This window comes from Hemitrygon akajei, chromosome 1 (assembly GCF_048418815.1).
Source record: "Hemitrygon akajei chromosome 1, sHemAka1.3, whole genome shotgun sequence".
Taxonomy (NCBI): Eukaryota; Metazoa; Chordata; class Chondrichthyes; order Myliobatiformes; family Dasyatidae; genus Hemitrygon; species Hemitrygon akajei.
Genome location: NC_133124.1, coordinates 202,927,586 through 202,953,520, shown reverse-complemented (window position 1 = coordinate 202,953,520; position 25,935 = coordinate 202,927,586). Strand labels below are relative to the sequence as shown.

At 43.4% G+C, this 25,935-nt stretch overlaps 1 protein-coding gene across 2 annotated transcripts in view; it reads left to right on the top strand.

Annotated features, from left to right (window-relative positions):
- Positions 1–6,548: 6,548 nt before the first annotated feature.
- The window catches only part of LOC140734671 (NFU1 iron-sulfur cluster scaffold homolog, mitochondrial-like), a 38,757-nt gene continuing 19,370 nt past the window's right edge, over positions 6,549–25,935 (top strand). The window contains exons 1-3 of one of the 2 annotated variants that reach the window (XM_073058940.1): positions 6,549–6,623; positions 14,381–14,484; positions 23,057–23,192. In XM_073058940.1, the coding sequence (XP_072915041.1) occupies positions 6,577–6,623; positions 14,381–14,484; positions 23,057–23,192 (287 nt within the window). In that variant the 5' untranslated portion in view covers positions 6,549–6,576. Of the gene's footprint in view, positions 6,624–14,380; positions 14,485–23,056; positions 23,193–23,250; positions 23,356–25,935 lie in introns of those variants that run through there. The other variant, XM_073058950.1, reaches the window with a different exon arrangement.

Here is a 25,935-nt window from a genome sequence, read left to right as displayed (position 1 = left end):
TTACATACTATCAAGCTAAAAGGTGGGTAAAATTCCCTGATGGGCAATAAAGTGTATCCCCAACTGCTATGAGGTTCAAGAGAGGATATTATATTATTAGGGCCATGACAAATTCTTAAATCTTTGCTAGTAACAAGTGAGGTACCAGATGACTGAAGCACAACAAATGTGATACTCTTTTAAACAAGGGAACCTTCGACAAGCCCGATAATTACAGGCCTTTGAATCTAACATCATTGGCAGAGAAGTTTTTGGAAAATGTTCTGAAGGGCAGGATTAATCTGCACTTGAAAAGGCAGAGATTAGTCAAAGATAATGTAGTGTTGTTCAGGGAGATTCTTTCAAAGTTCAAAGTACTTTCAAAAGACTCAAGTTCAAAGTAAATTTATTATCAAAGTACATAATGTATATGTCACCCGTGAGATTCTGTCTTGCAGGCATGCACAATAAATACAAAGAAACGCAATTGAATCAATGAAAATCTACCATGAACAAAGATGGACAAGCAACCAATGTGTAAAAGACAACAATTCTGACCAATTTATTTGATTTTTTTTTAAGTTAACAAAAATATATTGGTGGGACAACATAGAAGGCTAATGAGCAAAAAACAGAATAAAGAGGGTATACAATAAAATTCCCAGAAAACTGGAAATGAAGATGAAACTCGCAAACTGAACAAGTATGCAGAAAAGCCACTTCTCTTATTTTCATTGGGTTCTGTCAATAAGGGACTACCACAAGCACAGTCAATGTGGTCTATTATAAAGTGAAGAAAATAAAATTATGTTGCAAAAATTTTTTACACCATAAGACATAGGAGCTGTAAAAATAGGCCATTTAGTCAGCTCCACTATTTGAACATGGCTGATTTATTATTCCTCTCAATTCCATTCTCCTGCCTTCTCCCCATAACCTCTGACACCCTTACTAATCAAGAACCCATCAATCTCTACTTTAAATGTTCTTAAAGACTTGGCCTCCATAGCTGCCTGTGGCAATAACATCCACAGACTCACCATTCTCTGTCTAAGGGAATTCCTTTGTATCTCTGTTCTACAGGGATGTCCTTCTATTCTTAAACTACACCCACTGGTCCTAGACACCCCCACTATAGAAAACATTTTCTCCGCGCTTACTCCATCTAGGCCTTTCAATATCTGATTACCCCTTTTTGGTCTTGGTTTGGAGAAAGCAAGCAAGTGAAAGAGAAAATGTATTTCTTTAATGTGCTGGAGGACATTGGTGGTGGCCATGAATGTAGGCTCTTTTTAAAATAAACTTTAGGAGATGGAATCCAGATTCCACCATCTGCTGTCTCTTTTGTCACCAGGAAATCTACTGTGGTTCTGGAACAGGGGTAACTGATTACAAAGGGATGAATGTTATTAAGGGCCCTTAAAAACAATCCTTGGCCGAAGGGAGAAATGCCAGTTGAAATGTTGCTATGGATAGTGTATCTTCAGTTATGAGATTGTAATTGGTCACTGGTTCCTTAAGGTAGACTGGGGTGGGAGTAGGGGATGGCGTGCATTTCAAATAGCCTCTGACAAACAGCTTCTGGCCTTCATGTATGGCTTAGCTGCTAAGCCCGGCTGAACTGTTTCTACTGACAGGAGAAGAGGTAAAGGTGGGTTACTGGCACCTTAAAAACTAGTCGCTTCGGGCAGATGGCTTATCAGTCATGGTTGGGAGCTCATCTAGGAGAAGGAAAAGCTTCCACTCAAACCTGATCTCCGCTGCCTTGCGACTAATAAGCAAGTGCTTTGAGAGGCTGGTCAAGGATTACATCTGCAGCTTGCTACCACCCAAACTGGAGCCACTACAATTCGCCTACTGGCACAACCGATCAACAGATGACTCAATAGCCACTGCTCTACACACTGTCCTTACACATCTGGAGAAGGATGCTGATGTGAGAATGCTGTTTTGGACTACAATTCAGCATTCAACACCATAGTTCCATCCAGGCTCAACAAGAAGCTCAGAGACCTCGGCCTTGTGCAGCTGGATCCTGGACTTCCTGTCAGATCGCCAGCAGGTGGTAAGAGTGGGCTCCCTCACCTCCAACTTTCTGACTCTCAATACAGGAGCCCCTCAGGGCTGCATACTGAATCCCCTCCTTTACTCCCTGTATACCCATGACTGTATCGCCACCTGCAGCTCCAATCTGTGAATTAAATTTACTGATGACACTACATTGATTGGCCTTATCTCAAACAGTAACAAGGTGGCCTACAGGGAAGAAGTCATCTCTCTGACACAGTGGTGTCAAGAAAACAACCTCTCCCTCAATGTCACAGAAAGAAAGGGGCTGGTTGTGGATTACAGGAGCAATGGAGGGGGCTAACCCCTATTGACATCAATTGGATCTGGGGTTGAGAGGGTAAACAGCTTCAAGTTCCTTGGCATTCACATCACCGAGGACCTCATGATCTGTACACATCAGCTGTGTGGTGAAAAAGGCACAACAGTGTCTCTTTCACTTCAGACGGTTGAGGAAGTTTGGTATGGGCCCCCAATTCCAAAGAATTTTCTACAGGAGCACAATTGAGAGCATCCCGACTGGCTGCATCTCTGCCTGGTATGGGAACTGTACCTCCCTTAATCACAGGACTCTGCAGAGAGTGGTGCGGACAGCCCAGCGCATCTGTAGTTGTGAACTTCGCATGTTTCAAGACATTTACAAGGATAGGTGTGTTAAAAAGACCCGTAGGATCACTGGGGACCCAACCACGATCTATTCCAGCTGCTGCCATCCGGGAAACGGTACCGCAGCATAAAATCCAGGCTCCGGGACAGCTTCTTCCACCAGGCCATCAGACTGATGAACTCACGCTGATTTGAGTGTACTCTATATTACATTGACTGTTCTATTATTTATTACAAATTATTATAAATTCCTATGATTGCACACTGCACATTTAGATGGAGACGTAACATAAAGATTTTTACTCCTCATGTATGTGAAGGATGTAAGAAATAAAGTCAATTCAATATACCCACTCATGAAGAAGGCTTCGGGAGTAAACCCCGTGGAAAATTGCAGAGCTGGAGTCTCCAAAGGCTTGTTATATGTTGAGTTCAACGCTAACCGGCATCTCCTGTGATACTACTGGTACCAGACTATATCAGTCTCTGCCGTTCCTTTGACTTCATCATGTATGGAGAGGAGGAGCCTGCTATACGGGCTCTCCAAATCATACTGCCCTAGCTTGTGTAGACAGCTAGGACATAATGTCTATGGTTAACCCTGATCAATGGAAGGTCTGATAAAATTGGTCATGATTCACAAATTGCTTCTTATAATCTGTGGGTTTCTAGTAAACAATTTAACCTCGATTTCGAGCCGAGTTGAGTAAGGGAAGTGGTTAAGTCAATGTGCAGTTGAGAGAGGGATTAAATCGGAAACAGAACACATGTACATTTCTAGGCTCTAAACATAAACCAGGAAATTATAGGCTGGTGAGTCTGACATCAGTTGTGGTAAAGCTATTGGAAGGTATTCTAAGGGACTGGATGTATTTTGATAGACGTGAACTGATTAAGGATTATCAGCATGAGTTTGTGCATGGTAGGTCATGTCTAACTAATCTTTCAAGTAGGTTACCAGGAAAGTGGATGAAAGCAAGGCAGTGGGTGTTGTCCACATGGACTTTAGCAAGGCATTTGAAAAGGTCCTGCATGGGAGGCTGGACAAGAAGGTTCAGTCGCTCGGCATTCAGGATGAAGTAGTAAATTGGATTAGACATTGGCTTTGTGGGAGAAGCAACAGAGTGGTAGTAGAATGTTGCCTTTCTGACTGCGGGCCAGTGACTAGTGGTGTTCCACAGGGATTGGTGCTGTCCCCTTTGTTGCTTTGTCATCTATATCAATGATCTGGATGATGTGGTTAACTATATCAGCAAATTTGCGGATGACACCAGACTGGGGATGTAGTGGGCAGTGAGGAAGGCTACCATGGCTTGCATAGAGATCTGCATCAGATGGAATTTAATGCAGACAAGTGTGAGGTTTTGCTGTCTAGTAGGACCAACCAGCATAGGTCTTTCACAGTGAATGGCAGGGCACAGAGGAATGGGATAGAACAAAGGGATCTGGGAATACAGGTCCATAACTGATTGAAAGTGGTATCACAGGTAGATAGGGCCATAAAGAAAGCTTTTTGGCACATTGGCCTTCATAAATCAATGTATTGAGTACAGGAGATGGAATATTATGCAACACACACAAAATGCTGGTGGAACGCAGCAGGCCAGGCAGCATCTATAGGAAGATGTACAGTTGACGTTTTGGGCCGAGACCCTTCGACAGGAATCTCTTACTATCTTTTCTTTCAGTTAGTCCCGATGAAGGGTCTCGGGATGCTACCTGGCCTGCTGCGTTCCACCAGCATTTTGTGTGAGTTGCTTGAATTTCCAGCATCTGAGAATTTCTTCATGTATGGAATGTTATGTTGAAGTTGTATAGAATGTCAATAAAGCCTAATTTCAAAGTACATTTATTATCAAAGGATATATGTATACATTATCCAACCTTGAGATTTGTCTCCTAACAGGCAGCCATGAAGCAAAGACACCCAAAAAAACTATATTATATATAGACATATATATATAATATATATGCAGTCTATATATAATATAGACTGTCGAACACCAAATGTGCAGAGAATAAAAACCACATCATGTGTAAAAAAGCAAAAAAATAAAATAACCCATTAAAAAAAGACCGTTGAATACCCAACGTGCAACGAAAAAAAGAGTGAACAGTAACTGCAGGCAAAAAAAGTTTCTGAACTGAAGTCCACAAAGAGAATCCCATAGCTCAGCACAGAGCTGAGTGAATGTTGTGGAGTAGCGATCGGAACTGGCCCGTACTTTGCCTTGGACCCTTGACAATCTGACCTTTTCAATCTGGCCCGGTGCTCAAATCTCCATCTGAACAACAGGTCCGGCAGCTTGGATGTGCCAGACTTCACCGCCTCGATTGGGCCTGTAACTCTCCATCTGAACATCATGTCCAGTTGCGTCGATATGTTCTGGGGCCCCCTGGCTTCAATTCGGCCTGTGCCTGACCTTTCAAGCTCAGCCCAGCTCTCAGCAATGGACCTGCCACCTCTCATTGCCTCAGTTCTGCACATTGAATTGCTTCCAAATCCAAAGGGAAATTACAGACTATTACCTGCAATGACTGTTTGCCAAGAAAAGAGTGGCTAACAAAATATTTAGTTGCTATCCTTGTTTCATTAGCCACCAGCAAGAAGTTGCTGAGGTTCACCAGTGTTATCTTAAACCAGCACTTGGAGTATTGTGTGCAGTTTTGGTCACCTACCTACAGGAAAGATCTAGACGATGTTGAAAGAGTACAGAGAAAATTTACAAGGATATTGCTGCATCTGGAAGATCTGAGTTATAAGGAAAGGTTGAATAGTTTAGGACTATATTCTTTAGAACGTAGATTATAGAGAGGAGAATTGATAGAGGTATACAAAGTAAAGTTACAAGGGATATAGATAAGAGTAAATGCTTTTTCCACTGAAGTTGGGTGGGTCTTCAACCAGAGCCCATGGGTTAAGGGTGAAAGGTGAGTTTAAGGGGAACATAAGGGGAAACTTCTTTACTTAAAGGGGCATGAGAGTGTGAAATGAGCTGCCAGCACAAGTGGTGTATGGGAGCTCTACTTCAACATTTAAGAGAAGTTTGGAAGGATACATGGATGGTGGGGTGTGGAGGATGATGGTTTTGGTGCAGGTTGATGGGAATAGGCAGCTTAAATGGTTTTGGCATGGGCCAGATGGACTGAGGGCCTGTTTCTGTGCAGTACTTCTCTATGACTCTTTTTCCAGCTCTGGCTGAGAGCAAGCAGTGGAAAAATTGTCCAAGATCATACTAGTATCTTCGCTCTCTTGCCCTTCTACTTGCAAGTTTTCCATTTCTGAATCTTCAGTTAAAACTTAGTTCTCTCGAGTTTTAAACACAAAAGATGCAGTAAATCGAGAACAGCACACAAAACAATGCCGGAGGAACAAAGCAGGTCAGGCAGCAAATATAGAAATGAATAAACAATTGCCGTTTCGGGCCGTACCTGGGTCCCGCCGTAGGGTCTCGGCCCGAAACGTTAACTGTTTATTCATTTCCATAGATACTGCCTGATCTGATTAGTTCCTCCAGCATTTTGTGTGTGCTGCTCTGGCATGAGATTTCTAGTCAGAATCAATAACACTGTGTCTGTCTGCACAGGCACTTCCTGACTTGAATATTTCAGCAATTTCCGTTTCCAGGACTCACAGCATATCTGAACCTATTTCCTTCGAGGTCTTTTTTCCCCGTCTAGTATGCAATTACGTCACTAGAAACCACTCTATTTGCGAAGTGGATCTTTGCGTCCCTTGCTTTGCCGGCAAATAATTACACACAAAAAAAACAAACCTTATTAAATCGCTAATTTTAAATTCTCGAGAAATTTTGGAAAGTTAAGGAGATCACTATGACTACAACCCTGATAAATTCGGAGCAACAACTGTGGGAGCTTTCGATAGACAGCTTAAAAGAAGGACCTGGGCTGCCTTTATGAAAGATGGCGGCGGTGAAGTTGAGGCAGATTAGTCGGTTTCTGACCTTCGGGTGAGTTTGTGGATGATATACCTCGGCCGCAAAAGCATTGCTGATCCTCTGTAGAACTAGGATTCCTTTCCAGTAACAGCGGGAAGTAGGCACACTTCTGCCTTTTATCATAGGCAAAGATAACGCAAGCAACGCACACGGCATACTGGAGTAACTCAGTAGGTCAGGCAGTAGTTGTAGAAATGAATAAAATAGTCGAAGTTCTGAGACCTTTCTTCAGGACTGGAAAGGAAGGGAGGAGACGCCGGAGTAAAAAAGTGGGCGGGGGGAGGAGAAGAAAAACTAACTGGAAGGTCATAGGTGAAGCCAGGTGGGTGGGAAAAGTAAAAGGCTGGAGAGGGAATCTGCTAGGAGAGAAGAGTGGGCCATGGGAGAAGGGGTAGGAGGAGGAGGAGGGAACCCAGGAAAAGGCGATAGGTGGGTGAGGAGCTAAGACGCCAGAGTGGGAATGAAGGAGAGGGAATGGCGAGAGGGGAAAAATTACTCCCAAGGAGAAATCAGTGTTGTAACTATTAAGTTGTAGACTACCCAGATGGAATATGAAGTGTTGCCTCTTCATCCTGAGAGTGGCCTCATCATGGCAAAAGAGGACACTATGGCCCAACATTTTGAAATGGAAACGGCGATAGTAATTAAAATGGTTAGCCACTGGGAAATTCCGATTTTAGCAGATGCAGTGGAGCTGCTCGACACAGCAGTCCTCCAATTTAAGACAGATCTAACTAATGTAGAGGAGGCCATATTGAGAGCACCAGACACAAAAGATGAACCTGATAGATTTACAGGTGGAAGTTTTGCCTCATCTGGACGGACTGTTTTGGGGCCCTGAATGGAGGAGATGAATGGGCGAGTCAGTATTTTTGTCATTTGCAGGGATAAGTGTCAGGAGGGAGATTAGTAGGTGTGGGACGAATGGACAAGGGAATCACAGAGGGACCAATCCCTATGGAAAGTGGGTTGGGGGGGGGGAGTAAAGATGTGTTTGGTGGTAAGATCCTGTTGAAGATGGTGAAGGTTGTGTTGGTTGTGGAGGCTCATGGAGTGATAGGTGAAGACGAGGTGGAGACTGTTAAGGTGGCAGGAAGATTTCGTGGATGTCTGGTAAATGGAGGCAATACAGGTGAAGGCAGCATCAATGGTGGAGGAAGCGATACCTCATTCTTCGAAGAAGGAGAACACCTCTGGCGTCCTGGGAAGGAAAGTCTCATCCTGGGAACAGATGCAGTGGAGAAAAAGGAAGTGAGAAAAGGGAATGGCATTTTTACAGGAGATGGGTGGGAAGAGGTATGGAGAAGATAGCTGTCAGAATCCACAGGTTTATAAAAGGTGTCGGTAGACAGTTTGTCTCCAGAAAAGGAGACTGAGAGATCAAGAAGGGAAGAGGTGTCTGAAATAGACTGAGTGAATTTAAGGGCAGTGTGGAAGTTGGAGGCAAAGTGATGAAATTGTTGATCTCATTATTGATGGCAGTTACATACAGGCCTCCCAACAGTGGCTGGGAGGTGGACCACAGATGACAACAGGAAATACAAAAGGCGAGTCAAAAGGGCAATGTTATGGGAGATTTTAATATGCAGGTCGATTGGGAAAATCAGGTTGGTAATAGATCTCGAGAGTGAGTTTGTTGAATGCCGAAGAGATGGCTTTTTAGAGCAGTTTATTGTTGAGCCTGCTAGGGGATCAGATGTACCGGATTGGGTGTTATGTAATGAACCCGAGATGATTAGGGAGCTTAAGGTAAAAGAACCCTTAGGAACCAGTGATCACAATATGATTGTGTTCAACTTGAAATTTGATATGGAGAAAGTAAAGTCTGATGTAGCAGTATTTCAGTGGAGTAAGGGAAATTACAGAGGTATGAGAGAGGAGTTGGCCAAAGTAAGTTGGAAGGAGCTGCTGACAGGGATGACAGCAGAGTAGCAATGGTGTGCATTTCTAGGAACTATGAGGAAGGTGCAGGACATTTGTATTCTAATAATGAAGAAATACTCAAATGATGAAATAGCACAACCATGGCTGACAAGGGAAGTCGAAGCTATTGTAAAAGCAAAAGAAAGGACATACAACAAAGTAAAAATTAGTGGGAAGATAGAGGAGTGGGAAGTTTTTAAAAACCTGCAAAGAGGAACTTAAAAAATCATTAGAAGGGAAAACATGAAATATGAAAGCAAGCTAGCAAATAATATCAAAGTGGCTGGAAAATGAGGCAGGAGAAATAATAATGGGGGACAAGGAGATAGTTGATGAACTAAATGAGTATTTTGCATCAGTCTTCACTGTGGAAGACATGAGCAGTATGCCTGATGATGTAGGTTGTGAAGGAAGAGAAGTGGGTTCAGTTACTGTTACAAAAGGGAAGGTGGTCAAAAAGCTAAAGACCTAAAGGTACATAAGTCACCTGGACCAGATGAACTGCACACTGGGTTCTGAAAGAGATAGTGTTAGAGATTGTGGTGGCATTAGAAATGATCTTTCAATAATCATTGGACTCTGGCATGGTGCCAGAGGACTGGAAAATTGTAAATGTTACTCCACTCTTTTAAGAAAGGAGGAAGGCAGCAGAAAGGAAATTATAGACCAGTTAGACTGACCTCGGTGGTTGGGAAGATGTTAGAGTCAATTGTTAAAGATGATGATGGAGTAGTTGGTGACACAGGACAAGATAGTACAAAGTCAGTATGGTTTCCTTCAGGGAAAATCCTGCCTGATGAAACTGTTGGAATTCTGTAAGGAGATTACAAGTAGAATAGATAAAGGGCATACAGTGAATATTGTATATTTGGACTTTCAGAAGGCCTTTGACAAGGTGCCATTCATGAGCTGCTTACCAAGTTAAGAGCCCTTAGTATTACAGGAAAGTTACTAGCATGGTTAGAGCATTGGCTGATTGGTAGGAGGTGGTGAGTGGGAATAAAAGGATCCTTTTCTGGTGCCAGTGACTAGTGGTGTTCCACAGGGCTCGGTGCTGGGGCCACTTCATTTTATGCTGTATATAAATGATTTAAATGACGGAATGGGTGGCTTTGTTGCCAAGTTTGCAGATGACACGAAGATTGGCGAAGGGGGAGGTAATGTTGAGGAAACAGGTAGGATGCAGAAGGACTTAGACAGATCAGGAGAATGGGCAAGAAAGTGGTAAATGAAATACAATGTTGGAAAATACATGGTCGTGCACTTTGATAGTAGAAATAAATGTGCAGACTTTTTTCTAAATGGGGAGCAAATCCAAAAATCTGAGTTACAAAGGGACTTGGGAGTCCTTGTGCTGAATGCCCTAAAGGTTAACTTGCAGGTCGAGTCAGTGGTGAGGAAGGCAAATGCCAAGTTAGCATTCATTTCAAGAAGTCTAGAATACAAGAGCAAGGATGTGATGCTGAGGCTTTATAAGGCACTGGTGAGGCCTCACCTTGAGTATTGTGAACAGTCTTGGGCCCCTCATCTTAGAAAAGATGTGCTGGCATTGGAAAAGATCCAGAGGAGGTTCACAAGAATGATTCCAGGAATGAAAGGGTTATCATACGAGGAACGTTTGGCTCTGGGTCTGTACACGCTGGAATTCAGAAGGATGGGGGGGGGGATCTCACTGAAACCTTTCAAATGTTGAAGAGCCTAGACAGAGTAGATGTGGAAAGGATGTTTCCCATGGTGGGAGAGTCGAGGACAAGAGGGCACAGCCTCAGGTTAGAGGGGCGCCCTTTCAAAGCAGAGATACAGAGACATTTTTTTTTAGCTGAAAGCTGGTGAATTTATGGAACTTGTTGCCATTTGCAGCTGTGAGGCGAGGTCATTGGGTGTGTCTAAGGCAGAGTTTGGTAGGTTCTTGATTGAACATGGCATAAAGGTTACAGGGAGAAGGCCGGGAGCTGGGATGGAGGAGGAGGGGAAAAAAAGATCAACCATGATTGAAAGGCGGAACAGACTCGATGGGCCTGATGGCCTAATTCTGCTCCTATGTCTTATGGTCTTAAGGGTGCATGAAGCAGCATCAATGCGGTCATCGTGTAGTGTAGGAAGAGTTGGGGAGCATTACCCGGGAAAGCTTGCAACATGGACTATTATATGTAGCCAACAAAAAGGGAGGCATAGCGGGAGCCCATGCAGGTGCCCACGGCCAGCCCTTGAGTTTGGAGACAGTTAGAGGAACCAAAGGAGAAATTGCTGAGGGTGATGACACAGGAGGGTGGTGGTGGAGGGAAACTAGTTGGGAAAGAAGGAGTGTAGAAGCATGTGGGGATTAGACATCCGTGGTGAAAGTGAGGCGGTCAGGACCCAGGGAATTGAGAGTTGTTGAGGAGATCAAGAGCACATGAAGTGTGGTGGATGTAGGTGGGAATGGACTGAACCGAGGGGGATAGAATGGAGTTGAGGGAGACAGACCCGAGTTCGGTGAGGCGGGAGCAGTAGAGACAATGGCGCACCCCGACATTGGGCTTAACTTGACTGTGGCCACTATAGAGGTGACTCAAGATCTAAATCGGATCATCATCACTCTCCTATGACTTGAAAATTGTTGTTTTGCAGAAATTGGAACACTGCAAAAACACCAAATTATTATAAATTCCAAAAAGGGGAATAATGAGGTCATTTTCTTGGACTGTTTGGAAATCTGGTGACAAAGAGGAAGCTGTTCCTGAATCACTGAGTTTCCACTATAAATGCACATTTTTTTTAAAAATCTTTGATTAAGTTTGCAATACTGCCAATCCAGAATTATGGATTCCTCGGCCCAATAAGTTCTTGGTTAATGGTCGTAGAGAAAGTGTGTAGAAATCTGAGCACCAGCTGTCTACATCCAAGACCCTCACTAAAGGTTTTCCACTCAATAACATGCTAACAAAGTGCTGGTTGTGGATGTTACAAAGTAAACGGGACCTTTTCAGAATGGCAGGCAGTGACTAGTGGGGTGCCGCAAGGCTCAGTGCTGGGACCCCAGTTCTTAACAATAAATATTAATGATTTAGACGAGGGAAATAAATGCAGCATCTCCAAGTTTGCAGATGACACAAAGCTGGGTGGCGGTGTTAGCTGTGAGGCCCTTGTGACTAAAGGGATCAGGGGGTATGGAGAGAAAGCAGGTACAGGGTTCTGAGTTGGATGATCAGCCATGATCATTCTGAATGGCGGTGCAGGAGTAGGCCATTCGGCCCTATTTTCTATGTTTCTATGTTTAAAGCAGGGAACATGGCAGCCAAGCTTACAACACTTGCAAAACAGCATTGTGATTGTAAGGGAAGGAAGTAAAGGAAAAAAATACTAGCCAGGACAGTTGGTGTAACATCATTATTCCTCAGAATATGCTGGGGTGATCTTTTACATCCTCCTGAAATAGATGTTTCAAATAGTATTTCCTGCAGGACTGCACCAAGTGTTAATTTAAATTACTGTGGTTCAAGCCTCTGGAATGTGAACATTCTGACATGGAAGTTAGGGGAACCACTGAGCCATAACTGGGGGAATAAAGACAAGGATTCTGCTCAGCGTCAAAGATCGGAAGCCTCCGTTGGTCAGAGTTGGCTAAGGATGATGCGTGCTGGCTACCTAGGTAGGCAAGCCAGGGCAAGACAATATGGAGAGCAAGCTGTTGGCCATGTAGCAAGCTTTTATACATACACACACACACACACACACACACACACACACACACACACACACACACACACACACACACACACACACACACACACACACACACACACACACACACACACACACACACACCACACACCACACACATATACACACACACACACACACACACACACACACACCACACACCACACACCACACACCACACACCACACACCACACACCACACACCACACACCACACACACACACACACACACACACACACACACACACACACACAGACACACACACACACACACACACACACACCCTCTTTCCCCCCCTTCCCCCCCCCCCCACCTACCTACCTGCCCGATGAACCCAAAGGAATGCTACAGACAGATACAGTTTGGCACCAGTGGTATTGCAGGGGTTGCCAGTCAGTTATTAACTCGATGTAGGACTGCCTGAGGGGATTTACTCCTGAAGCCTTCTGCGTGAATGGGTATAGGCGCAAAAGCCGGGGTTTGAGAGCAGAGTTTTCCTTCTCTTGGGTGAGCTGCCAACCACGGCTGACGAGCCCCAGCTGCCCAGAAGTATCAAAGATAGATGTGTTACTTCATATTTGCTGTTTCAGATTAAGAATCTAGTTTATTATCACTGACATATGTAATTTGTGTTTTGTGGCAGTACAGTGCAAGACGTAAATTAATTGCAATAGGTTACAGTAGAAAGTGAAGAATGTAATAGAGGATTAGCAAGGACAGTTGGTGGAGGGAGGGGAAGAAGCTGTTTCTGAAAAGTTAAGGGTACATTTTCAAGCTTCTGTACCTCCTCGTGGATGGTAGTAATGAGAAGAGGGCATGACCTGGGTGGTGAGGGAACAAACAGCACTGCAAGGTTGCAAAAGGTTCAAAAGGTGAAAGCTTACCTTTATTTGTCACGAGTACATCAAAACATACAATAAAATGCATCATTTGCATCGACAACCGACACAGTCTGAGAATGTGTTGGGGTCTGCCCTCAAAGTGTTGGCTCGCTTCCACTGCCTGTAACTTACTAACCCTAACATTTACCACTTTGGAATGTACAAGAGAATTGGACCCTACACAGTTTATATTCAAAGTCTAAAGAAAAGCTTATGGAGCAATATGTTTGGCACCAGCCTGGCTGCAGGAGCTGCCGGAAGGATGGTCAATTATGTCCGGGAGCCTTTGTCTGTCCCGAGGCAGTGGGGCTATTTACCCACAGCTGGGTATCTGGTTCACGAGCACCAGGGTGTGTCCACACACCGGTGGGCCTGCGTGCTATGTGTTCGGGGACCAGACCTCCTCCCCGTCCTCTGGAGTTCAGCCCGATTCCGAAAGGAGTTCAGTTTCCGTGTGTCGTCAGCCCGGAGGCACCACATGAGGCTTTGAACTGACAGGGAGCGATTTACACATTCAGCTCTCCTTTTCGCCAGACTGCTAGCCAGCGGTGGAAGCTGAAAGTGAGAGTGACTACCCACTACACTACCACACTAGATGCGTCACAGCAACCATTTTGACACAAATATAGTAGTTAAATAAGTAGTACAAAAAACACAAATAATAAAAAAAAAAGTAGAGGTATTGTTCATGGGTTCAATGTCCATTCAGAAACCGGATGGCAGAAGGGAAGAAGCTGTTTCCAAATCGTTGAATGTGTGCCTTCAGGCTTCTGTACCTCCTTCCTGATGGCAGCAATGAGAACAAGGCATGCCCTGTGTGATGGGGGTCCTTAACGAAGGGACGACACCTTTTTGAAATATTGCTCTTGGAAGATGTCCTGGATACTACGGAGACTAGTCCCTGTGATGGAGCTGACTAAGTTTGCTTTGATCCTGTGCAGTAGCCCCACTCCCTCTTCCCCCCACACCAGACGGCGATGCAACCAGTTGGAATGCTCTCAACAGTACATCGGTAGAAATTTCCAAGTGTTTTTGAATCAGTGAAAAACAAGATTTGAACGCCGATGGCAGGTGCTGTAACTGTTACACTACTGTGCATCCACATCAAATCTGGTTTTAAAATGTATCTTCTGTATTGGGTACAAATACATGCAATATTCATGTTTGTTTCCTTTCAGACATATTAACTTTTTTTTCCCCTACTACAGACAGTAGGAATTTAAGATGTATACTGCAGTGTTAATTTATTTATTATTTTTCAGGATACACTTGGGGCAACAAGTCAAACAGTTACGTTACACCAAGCAATGGAATAGGATGGGACGTCAAAACTTTCTGCTATCATCGCCTTCATCTTTTGTTCCCTGTAAGCTATTTAAAACACTTGAGATGGTATTGTAACTTGGAAATTCTGTTCATTGACAAGTAATCGAGGACTGGAATCAACAGTCTGGGGACATGCATTCAATTAATTAAAATAATCATGAGTTTATAAAAACTACTGGACTGTCATAGAATCCCAAGTATGGGTTGTCCTTTTTCAATTGTCTGTATTAGTCAAAGAACAGATCAACTGGTCCACTGGAGAAAGGTCCATTTGAGAAAGCTAGATGTCTAAACCACTTGTAGAAGCTCTAATGACTGTTCATTAAAATGGCAATAAGTACTCAGCCTGTGATATTAATTGAAGGATGGATATTGCTCAGGTTGCCACAAGAACTTCCCTATGTATCATCTAAGAATGGTGTCACTGATGTATTGTGTACAGTGTCCTGTAGTAAGTATTATGTTGAAATATCAGCTTGATTTATTCTGCTCAAGTCTCATGAGCTTTGATTCTATAACCTTCCAATTTAGAGGTGAGTGTATCACCTTCTGAGCCAAGGCTGAACTGATGTAAGCAAAGGTGGTGCAGTTGCTACCACCTTTGTTGGCTTAGGGATAGGCAAGAATTTATTCTGCTTAAGGTCATAGAATGTGGAGGCTCCGCTATGAAGGGAGATGAGATGAGATTGGTCTAAATTTACTAGAATTAAGAGAAGTGCTGTGGTGCTGCAGGATTTTGGTGTGCTTGTACATGCAACACAGAGCTCAGAGATAAGGTTAGCCTGTGATCAGCACAAGCCTTCTGAACGTACTACGCAGCTTTAAACTCTTGAATTTGTTCTCAGGGCTCTAATTGATAATAGTCATTGATAGCAGAGTAGGACTTCAAGAGTTAAGGTGGGGAGGGAGTGGGAGAATGGGAGAACGACGTGGAATTTTGTGTGACAGAAACAGGCCATTCAGGCCAAGTGGCTTATGTTCCCCACACGCCTTCACCTCATTTCATTTTCCCTATCAGCGTGCCTTTCTTTTTAACATTGCACATTTATTTAGCTGTGCCCTAAGCGCATCTTTCTGTTGTCATATCAGCTCTCAATATCGCGAGCAGTTCAACTATTTAAGACTGTCCAGGATGAAACGGCGTAGGGATGAGTTAACGAAGGAGACTTGAGTCAGCACAGAGTGGCAGTCACTATTGTTTACCGTTGTTTATTTTGGACTTGTGTCTCCCTCGATTTCCCTTCAGAAAGGTCACCTCAAGCTCCAGTTATTTGACAACAAGTCACCGTTCCTTGTAGATTTTATTCTGGTTCCAGTACTTTTATGAAATTTAAGTTGAACTCAGTAGCCTGTTTATTAGGTACACCTGTGCACCTGCTCGGAATGCAAATACCTAATCAGCCAAACATGTGGCAGCAACACAATGCATAAAAACATGCAGACATGGTTAAAAGGTTCAGTTGTTGTTCAAACCAAACATCAGAATGGGGAAGAAATGTGATCTGAGTGACTTGACCATGGAATGATTGTTGGTGACAAGTGGGACGGTTTAAATATCTCAGAAACGACGGATATCCTGGAATTTTCATGCACAACAGTCACAGAGTTTACAGAGGATGGTGCGATAAAAACGAAAAACATCCGGCGGGCGGCATTTGTGGGTGGAAACACCTCATTAATGAGAGAGGTCAGCAGAGAGTGACCAGACTGGTTCAAGCTGACAGGAAGGTGACAGTAACTCAAATAACCAGTTGTATCAACAGTGGTGTGCAGAAGAACATCTCTGAATGCACAATGCATTGAACCTTGAAGTGGATGGGCTACAGCAGCAGAAGTCCATGAACCTACATTCTGTGGCCATTTCATTAGGTACAGGAGGTACTTAATAAAGTGACCACTGAGTGTGTAACATAAGAATGAGAGAATGTGAAGAACAGAATTATTATTTTCAAATGTACCAAATGACAGTGAAAAGCTTTTTGTTGTTCTGTCTCCACGCAGAGTGATTGGTCCAAGGAATTTTCAAGTGAACAACATTGATGTTCCTCCTGGTGAACTGACCAGACTGCAAAGATACATATTTATTGATAAAAAGTCTAGAGAGGAGATGGAGTGAAATGTTTCCATTGAGGGTTCAGGAACAGTAGTAACTGGAAAGTGAATGCTCAATCCAGAATTAATTGTGATAGGTAGTCAGTCAGATGCCGAGAATGAGGAAGTCTCCGATTTACCAATAAAAGGACAGCTTTTCTTTCAAAGAGCTGGCAAGTGTGATGACTATGCAAATTTGTGATTCTGTGAAATATTTTAATTAAGTGTTGATAACATCTAAATGGTCCCACCTCCCATGGGGGTCCCCGTCTGATTGAGAGAACTTAATTAACGTGCCCAGTTCACACTAAACCATCCCCCACTCCTGCGTCTTCAACTGTAGATCCATTTCTGTTGCTGTCAAGCTCTCCGTCTGCCTTTAAGGCATCTTGTTGACATTTGCTTTAAAAGCATGTTGATTTGGTAATGTGAATTGTCATTTCAGATCAGTTTGAACCATACTGAGTGTATGAAGCCTCCACTGCAGATGTAACTTGTGTCTAATCTCTCTCGGTCAGTGTGAAGCACTACATTTGGCACCTGCCTGAGTCTTGGCAGACCTGACACGCCAGTGGTACATACTGCCTTCACTGCTGGTAAAGCAATGAAACCAGTTAAATGCTGCCTAGTCAGCAGCAGGAGAGGATCAGCCTCCTTACTGATGATCATCATATCAATAGGTGGATAGAATCCGTGGTGTAACTGGGAGAGCAACTCTTCAGCCACTAGGGAAAGCCATCGAGGAGGACCTCTGCAATGATTTAGTGGAGGAGTTTCCAGGGAAAATCAACCGGATTTGTCTCCTTCCTGAAGACTTTGATGTTGATGGCCTTTCTATAATCTCCTGGTACATCCTTTCTTCCCAGACGTGGGAATAGAGATCAGGAATATATAACTGCTTTCAGTCAAGTTTTAGAGCTTGTTCAAGGATATCAGTTGTTCCCAAGGCCCTGTTGTTTAGCCATTTCAACTTCTTGTTGAAGGTGAGGTGACCATAAGAGATAGAAGCACTCACTTCTGTCCCATATACTCTCTCATGCCTCTATAAACATCGCTACTCCATTATAATACACCTGATATTAGCTTCTCCTCAAACTGCAGGATGAAATCTATCATAAATCTATCATATTATGGTCACTGCCTCCTAAGGGCTTTTTTACCTTAAGCTCCCTAATCAAATCCAGTTTATTACACAACTCCCAATCCCAAATAGCCTTTTCCTTAGTGGGCTCAACCACAATCTGCTCTCAAAAGTCATTTCATAGGTATTCTACAAGTTCTTTCTCTAGGCTCCAACCTGATTTTCCCAATCTACCTGCATATTGAAATCCCCCACGACTGTCATAACATTGCCCATTTGACATGCGTTTTCTGACTCCCGTAGTAATTTGTAGCCCACGTCCTGACCACTGCTCGAAGGCCTGTATATGGCTCTCACCAGGGTCTTTTTAACCTTGCGGTTTCTTAATTACCCACAAGGATTCTACATCTTCCGATCCTATGTCTCCTCTAGCTAAAGATTTGATTTCAGTTTTTACCAACAGAGATACCCCACCCACTCTGCCTACCGGCCTGTCCTTTGGATGCAATGTGTGTGCTTGAGTGTTAAGCTCCTAACTGTGATCTTCTTTCAGCCTCAACTCAGTGATGCCCATGACATCATACCAACCAATCTTTAACAGCTCTACAAGGTAATCTCCCTTGGAACTAGTTCTGAAAATGCGTAGCTCGTATATTTAACAGACTGAATTGTTCTCCAATCTTGACAATCCCTTTGCAAACTTTTCATCATCATACGAGGAGACATCATCAGTGCACTGCTCACTTGTGTGTCCTCCCAATGTTTGGCTTTTATATACTTACCAATCAGTCGATTGGTCATCATTACGCAAACTCAGTTGTGACGTAAGGAGGGTGTCTTGTCGCTGCCTGGTTGTGTAGTGAACTCTGTGTGTGGTCTGGAATTTTACACGCGTTGGCTTATAAATGAGATCGAGGTCTACATGCCTGCTCATAGAATTGTTTGCGGAAGACCATGTTTCTGGGAATTCAGTTGCATGCCGCGTGTTTGCTTGCGCCATGACTTTCACTGATGCCCAGTCGAATTTGTGCCCCTCTCGATCTTCATGGGTAGACTAGGGAGCATTGGTCATGCTGCTTGACAGCCCGTTGACACTCATGGATCGTTGAGGATAGTTTTGTCCCTGCTTGGCCGATGTAGCATTCGCTGCGGTCCCTGCACTGGATTTTGTAGACCACAATGGTCGTGTCCAAATAGCTTGATTTGTTCTTTGGGTCTGCCGAGTACTCTCCTCAGTGCTGCTATTGCTTTATGTGTGACCTAAATTCTATGTTCTTAGAGCTGACAGGCTGTCATTTCCAAGATATTTCACATGTATGGAAGGACAACCCATTAGATCACTTCTTGGTTGGTATGTTGTTGACCTCGTAGGCATCTTCGTATAAAGTTATGTGAGTATCCTTTTCATGCGAATACTTTGAAGAGGTGTTGCTTCTCTTTATCTTTCAGCTCCACCGTGCTGCAGTGTGTCTTTTAATCTTCTGACCTTCTCTAAGATCAATCTTATCTTTTCCTCCCACGGAGCCGTCCATTTTTTTTCATCCATTTGCCTATCTAAGAGTCACTTAACCGTCCCTAGTGTATCTATCTCTGTCACACCACCCCAGACACTACTTTCTGCACACCCACTTTCTATACAGAACTACTTTCTGTACGTTATGGTTCTCAGCAAGCTACCAGGCAACCAATGATTTTTCCACCATGAGATCCTGGGTTTTCCATCAGGCAGGACCTCAAGGTGTTCTTCAGGTGCCGTTGTAACTATTACTTTTCTTTGGGAAAACTGTTGGAATTTTCAGTGCAAGACCATTAAATTTATGCAGTTTCTTATCTCCTGGATCTCCTTGCTGAATCCATTCCTACATCTTCATCAGTACCTATCACAGTGTGGGTGTTGTGGGCATCCTTGCAATCTTTCTTGCTTACACAATGATGTGTCTGTACCAAAGATGTGGCTGTGAAGCCTCCTGAAGCAGGGTTTTGTTTATGAGAAGACTGTACTTCAAGCAAAATGGTAGTAAGATTTTCTTTGATTTGTCATATGTACATCAAAACATACAATTGTTTTTTTTTTGCATCAACAACAAATACAGTCTGAGGATTGTGCTGGGAGTTAGCACTTCCTGTGCCAGCACTGTATGCCCAAAACTCCCTAACCCTAACCTGCAAGTCTTGGGTACGTAGGAGGAAATCCTTGCAGCCACAGGGGTACGTACAAACTCCTTACAGACAGCAGCAGAAATCAAACCCTGATCAGTGATCGCAGGTGCTGTAAGGTGATGGCACTAACAGCTATCCCTGAAAGTAGGTCTCTGAAGTTAGCCTTCTTTACGTTCTCCTTAGTACGTCATACCTTGTAGTTGTGTCTGTTAGACATTTGCATTGAAATTGCCCAGGAGATTTATCTCCCTATGCAACTGGAGTAATTATTCTGTGCATCACATTCATAGCTTCCAAGCTTAGGGTGCATTACCTTGGCCTCTTGGTTCCACGTCAGAATGAGATGCAATGTCATGAAGCATTCACTGTCTCTTAAGGATTTGCTGAGGTACAACCTGGCAGAGCTCAACCCGCAAGGACAGCATCCTTATCCGGTTTGTGATTCCAGAAGGGAGTGTGGTCATCTTGCTCTTTGAGGTGGCTGTCTCGTCACCATGGCTTGGGGTGGTGCTGTCAGTGTCAAAGTGTCTGCGTTCCCCAGGCCCTGGTTTCTGGGGCCGTCCATCGTGATTTGTACTGAGGAATGGAAGTTTCTTACCTGTGGCTTCCTTTAATGATGGTTGACTATTGCACACAGGCTAACACTAACAGGGCGAGGTTTGAGTCTGGGGATTAGAGCAAGCATTAACAGGCATACACACAAGTAGAAACATCTAGGCACAACTGAACATGTGGATTCCTCACATTTCACTCTTCTGTTGATTCTTACCTTAATGCTTCCTGTTCCCAAATATCTCCTCCTACAGTGTTACTGGAAACTGTAGCCAGCAAACTATCCACTGAGAAAGGATCTAGTGCTTTCCCAGCGCATATGACGAATAAACTCTTGGGTTTCCAGCCAGGTACAGGTATCAATTATAACCGACGTTTCAATGACAAACTCGACCATCTTCATCAGAGATAAGGCATCATCCCTGATGAAGATGGCAAGAGTTTGTTAATGAAGCGTCTGTTATAATCGATACCTGCACCTGGCTGGAAGCCAGAGAAGAGTTTAAACTATCCACTGTTTCGAAGTTCACTGAAATAAAGACTGTTTTCTCCTTTGCGTTAATTGGCCCATTGCCCCTTTTGATGGTTTTTTCACAATGTTTTTTCCGAAGTGCATTCACAGGCAGTTCCCAATTAAACAGCCATGATCATTTAGCATAAGGCCGTGTACTGTACACCAAATCTCATACATTGAAGCAAGTTTTCTACAGATCCAGTATGCTATGCATTTCACATTATGCAATTCCAGTGCCACAAAGGCTTTGAAGGATTTATTGAAATGATGTTGGGGCGGTGTGGCAGATTCAGTCCAAGCTGGTGTTGGTCCATGGAAAGATTATTACACTGGAGATTTGTGAGCCTGTAATTAGCTGGCTGCAAGAACAGCTAATTGTGTTTATATGCATCCGTCTTTATTATTGCCATAATATAACTGGGATGCTCATCATTCGACTTTGAAGCAGTTTTAGCAAGATTTCTTCAATGAATTATATAAATTAGCTTAAGAAAACCTTGCCTGCCAATTGTCAACAGTTTGTACAGCCTTCCAAGAATGAGATAAAATGTGTTAAAGACATCCAGGAGAAGGAACTGTAACAAATGTAACTGATGGAACATACAACAGTACAGCAATGGAATAGGTGCTTTGGTCTACAATGTTGTGCAAAACTAATTAAACTAGTAATTAACCGGCTAACTATATTAATCCCTTCAGCCTACACAATGTACATATCCCTCCGTTCTCTACACGTTCAGGTGCCTATCTTCTTGAACGCCTATCATACTTCCCTCATTATCACCTCTGGAACCACATTCCAGGCACCCAGTAGCAGTGATTTTTGGGAAAGATTTCCCTCTTTGAGCAGAAGTTTGTGTGCCATTTTCCCTTTTATTAACTTAATTCACTGTTTATTTATTGGTTTTAATTGTTCTGTAGCTGTGATGTCAAATGGACTCATGTTTGTTTCCGATAACACAGCCCTGAGAATAGATGTATAGACTATGAACTGTACAGCCACATTCACATAGCATCAGCCCACTGCCAGTTCTGTTCATTTTATCAGCCACTAGGGGGTGCATGAGAGTCACTAGCTGGTGTAACTGTTCTTTACAAACCAAACGCCTCTACTGGCTGAAGGAAAGGATTCTGGTCCTAGTTTCTCAAGGTTTGACGCAAGGCTTCTGCCAACGTGGCTGTGCCAATCTTGTAGGGTAATGTAATGCATGGAGACATGCATAATTCACAACCACCGACATCGAGTTAGGGTTCACTTTGAGACTGGTCAGATGAAAAGACATGAAGTTTTTACCGTGCTTTATGCTCTGCATTTGGTAGACAATAAAGGAGTCATTACAGTTTTCCCTTAAACTTAAAATCCCTCTTCCGTTTTATTTGCTAAAGACTACAACCTCCGCACTGATCCAGGATGTGGATTTTAGTTGGCAAGAAGGATTTGGCTTTGGCATCCAGAGATTTGAGCAGGAAAGCTAAGGTTGGCACAAAGGTTTACACTGTTCATGGCATTGTCTTTCAAGTGAGAAATTAAAGCCAGGCCCCATGGACACTGTTAAGTGGGTATTGAAAATAATACCAATGGCACGCTTTCAAAACAAATAGGAAATTACTCCTTGGTTCCAAGGCATCCACACCTTGCTTATCATCATATAACACATCATTGTATAATTATCAAAGTATACAATAGTCTGCTGTATTTTGTATAATACAATAGTGACTACACCTCAACTACCTGGGAGTGAAATATTTGGGGTTGGCCCAGAGGAATGTAAACAGTACTTCTGGTAGGTGTATGGAATGAGCTGTCAAAGGAAGCTGTAGAGATAGGATAAGTTGCACCATTCAGAAGTTATGGACGGCAAAGGATTAGAGCAGAGGTTCTCCGCCTCGGGTCCATGGACCCTTTGCTTAATGGTATTGGTCCATTATATAAAACCGGTTGGGAACCCCTGATTTAGAGGGCAATGGGCCATATGCAGGAAAATGGGACAGACAAGTTGGTTGACGTGAACAATTAGAGGCAAAAGACCAGTTTCTAAGCTCTAACTATTAATCTAGCATAAATATTTTTCCTGCGTGCTCTGCAGTACTGTTTTGTGCCGTTTAATACCACTGTGGTCCCTGTGTTCAGTGAGAAGGGAAACCGACGTTCAAAGTGGGTAAATCAGCGGGTCTTGCTGGTGATAACCGACTGTCTTGTTGTTTTCTTTTCAGCAAGAAGTATGTTTATTCAAACCCAGGACACGCCAAACCCAAACAGCTTGAAGTTTATCCCTGGCTGCCCAGTGCTGGAAACGGGAACCATGGATTTCTCTGCGCCTCGCAGTGCCTCTTGCTCCCCATTGGCCAGGTGCGGCTCTTCGCCTTCGTCAGTCTGAGGTAGTTGAAGGGGAAACTTGTGATCGTGGAGATAGTTCAGGAGAGGATGGAAGCCAGTCATTTTCCGAGCTGGAATAAGTTATACCCTTGAGTCAGAAGAATGAACGTGAACCTGGCTTGCTCCAGGATTAGAGGTGGGCTGTGAATTCAGTGCTGTAATCTAAGGATGGGTGATGAGTGTAGACATGTGCCTCCTGAAAACAGGAAGTGGCACCTTCATAGGTAGATATAATACCTTGTTCTAGGCTCCTTAGCCAGGGGTAACAACCTCTCAGCATCTACTCCCTGCCACTTTGACTTCACATCCCTTGCTTCTTAAAATCAGTTCCTTATTTTCATGATTCTCAATGAAGGGTCTCAGCCCGAAACGTCAACTGTTTATTCTCCATAGATGAGTTCCTTTGGCATTTAGTGTGTTTTTCTAGTGTTCATGGATATTTAAACATGAGATATTATTTTCAAATCTAATTGAAATCCTGAGCTTCTCTGGGTAGCAGTTCTTTTGATGTTGTACAAGAGGATATGGTCTATGAGTTTTAAGCCATGGCCTGCAGCTGGTGAATCGGTCAACCAAAAAAGACATTGCATTTTTGGTAGGAAAACCTCAGCATGGCGAAACTGACAGAAATTTGTCCCACAATCCTCACCATATTTGTTAATCTTTCTGTAACTTCATTCCCTTTGTTTTAGCAATGTAGTGGGGGAAGGAATTTGTCCTGTTCAGTCTGTGTGGATTTGAGGAGGGTATAGAGGCCATATCAGCAATGGCAATAATTCTTCATCGTAGGATTTCAGATAGAGGGACAAAGCTAGTGGTGTTCTGTTTTAGAGGTGATCAGCTAGAGGTTTTCAAAACCCTCAGGCGTTACTGTGGAGTGAATATTTTTAGTGTTGACTAATCAGACTTTGGGGCGATTGCCAAGTATTTAAAAGTGAAAGCAGGATGCTCAATTTACACAATATGTTCAGAATGTGCTGCCTGATAGGATGGTGACATTCCGTGCATTTAGACAGTTAGCTTTTGAGGCAACACACACAAAATGCTGGAGGAATTTTGCAAGTCAGGCAGCATCTATGGAAATGAATAAGTAGTCAACATTTCGGGCTGAGACCCTTCTTCAGGACTGGAAAGGATGAGGGAAGATGCCAGAATAAAAAGGTGGGGAGGGAGAGGAAGGAAGATATTCTCTTTTGAGAACTCAATTGCTATGAGAAGGGGGAAAGAGCAGATGAAAGGGAAAGCAAAATGGTCTCCAAAGCAGCCAGCAAAGGCGCAATGGACCAGATTGCCCTTCCTGCACTGAATTTGAACCTGGAGCACTACAGCGCAGTATAGTCCCTTCGACGCACGATGTTGTACGGACCTTTTAACCTACTCTAAACTAAATCCCTCCCTCATAGCCCTTAGTTTTACTTCATCCATGTGCTGACTTGCATCTCTTAAATCTCCTTAATGTATCTGCCTCGACCAAAGTTCAGAGTCTCCATATACAACCCTGAGATTCATCTTGCCAGCAACACCCCTGACAGGGTGTTCCACACATTCACCACTCTCTATGTGGGGAAGAAAAACAACTTCTGACATCTCCCCAATACTTTCCTCCAGGCACCTTAAAATTATGCTCCCTGGTATTAGTCATTTCTAACCCAGGAAGAAGTCTCTGGCTATCCACTTGATCTATGCCCATATCATTTTATACACCTCTATCAATTTTCCTCAACTCCAAAGAGAAAAACCCTCACTCACTCAACCTGTTCCCATAAGATAGGCTCTCTAATCCATGCAGAACCCCAGTAATTCTCCTCTGTGCCCTCAGTAAAGCTTCTACGTTCTTCCTATAATGAGGCAACCAGAACTGAACTGAATACTCCAAGTAAATTATTCCATGACTCAGGGGAGATCTTCATGAGGTGTTTCAACAAAAGGTTGACGCGGGAAATATTGAGGGGCTTTATGTCTCTGGCTATCAAATACAGATCAAGGAATTTGGATCTCAAGATCCTGGTATGGTGGTAGAGGCAAATACATTAGAGGCTTTTAAGAAATGTTTAGATGGGCACATGAATTTGAGGAAGATGGAGAGATATGGACATTGTGTACGTAGGAGGGATTTGTTTTAGGGGGTCTTTGATTTACTTTTTAGTTGGTTCAGTACAGCATTGTGGGCTGAAGGGCCTATTCCTGTGCTGTACTGTTCCACGTATAAATATTCAACCATTAGGGATTGCGAGGAGGAGAAATTTTTTCGGGCAGCCAGCTGAATTCTCCACCTCAGTGAATACTCTTATCACCAAGTCTCTTTTGGATTTGGAGAAAGTTGATGTGGAGGGATGAAGGCCTGAGGTGTCAAGTAACCTCTTCCCTATGCTTATATTTTGCAGTGAGAGAATTGTGTTATAGACTAGCCATTGATGACTCAGAGGCTGTGGAGTCCAAGTCATTGGGTATATTTAAATCAGAGGTCCTTAGCTTATTGATAGTAAGAGCTTGAAAGGTTCTGGGGAAAAGGCAGGAGCACGGGGTTGAGTGGAATAGTTAATTGGCCAAGATGGTATGACGAAGTATACGATGGGCTGAATGGCCTAATTCTGCTCCTGTATCTATGATCTTATGATGGGACCGCAGGATGTAGAATGTCTAGTTGGCCTGTGGTTGGTTCGAGAGTTTGAGAAACTGGGATTCAGGAACAGTTACTGGATCTGCTTTGATTGAC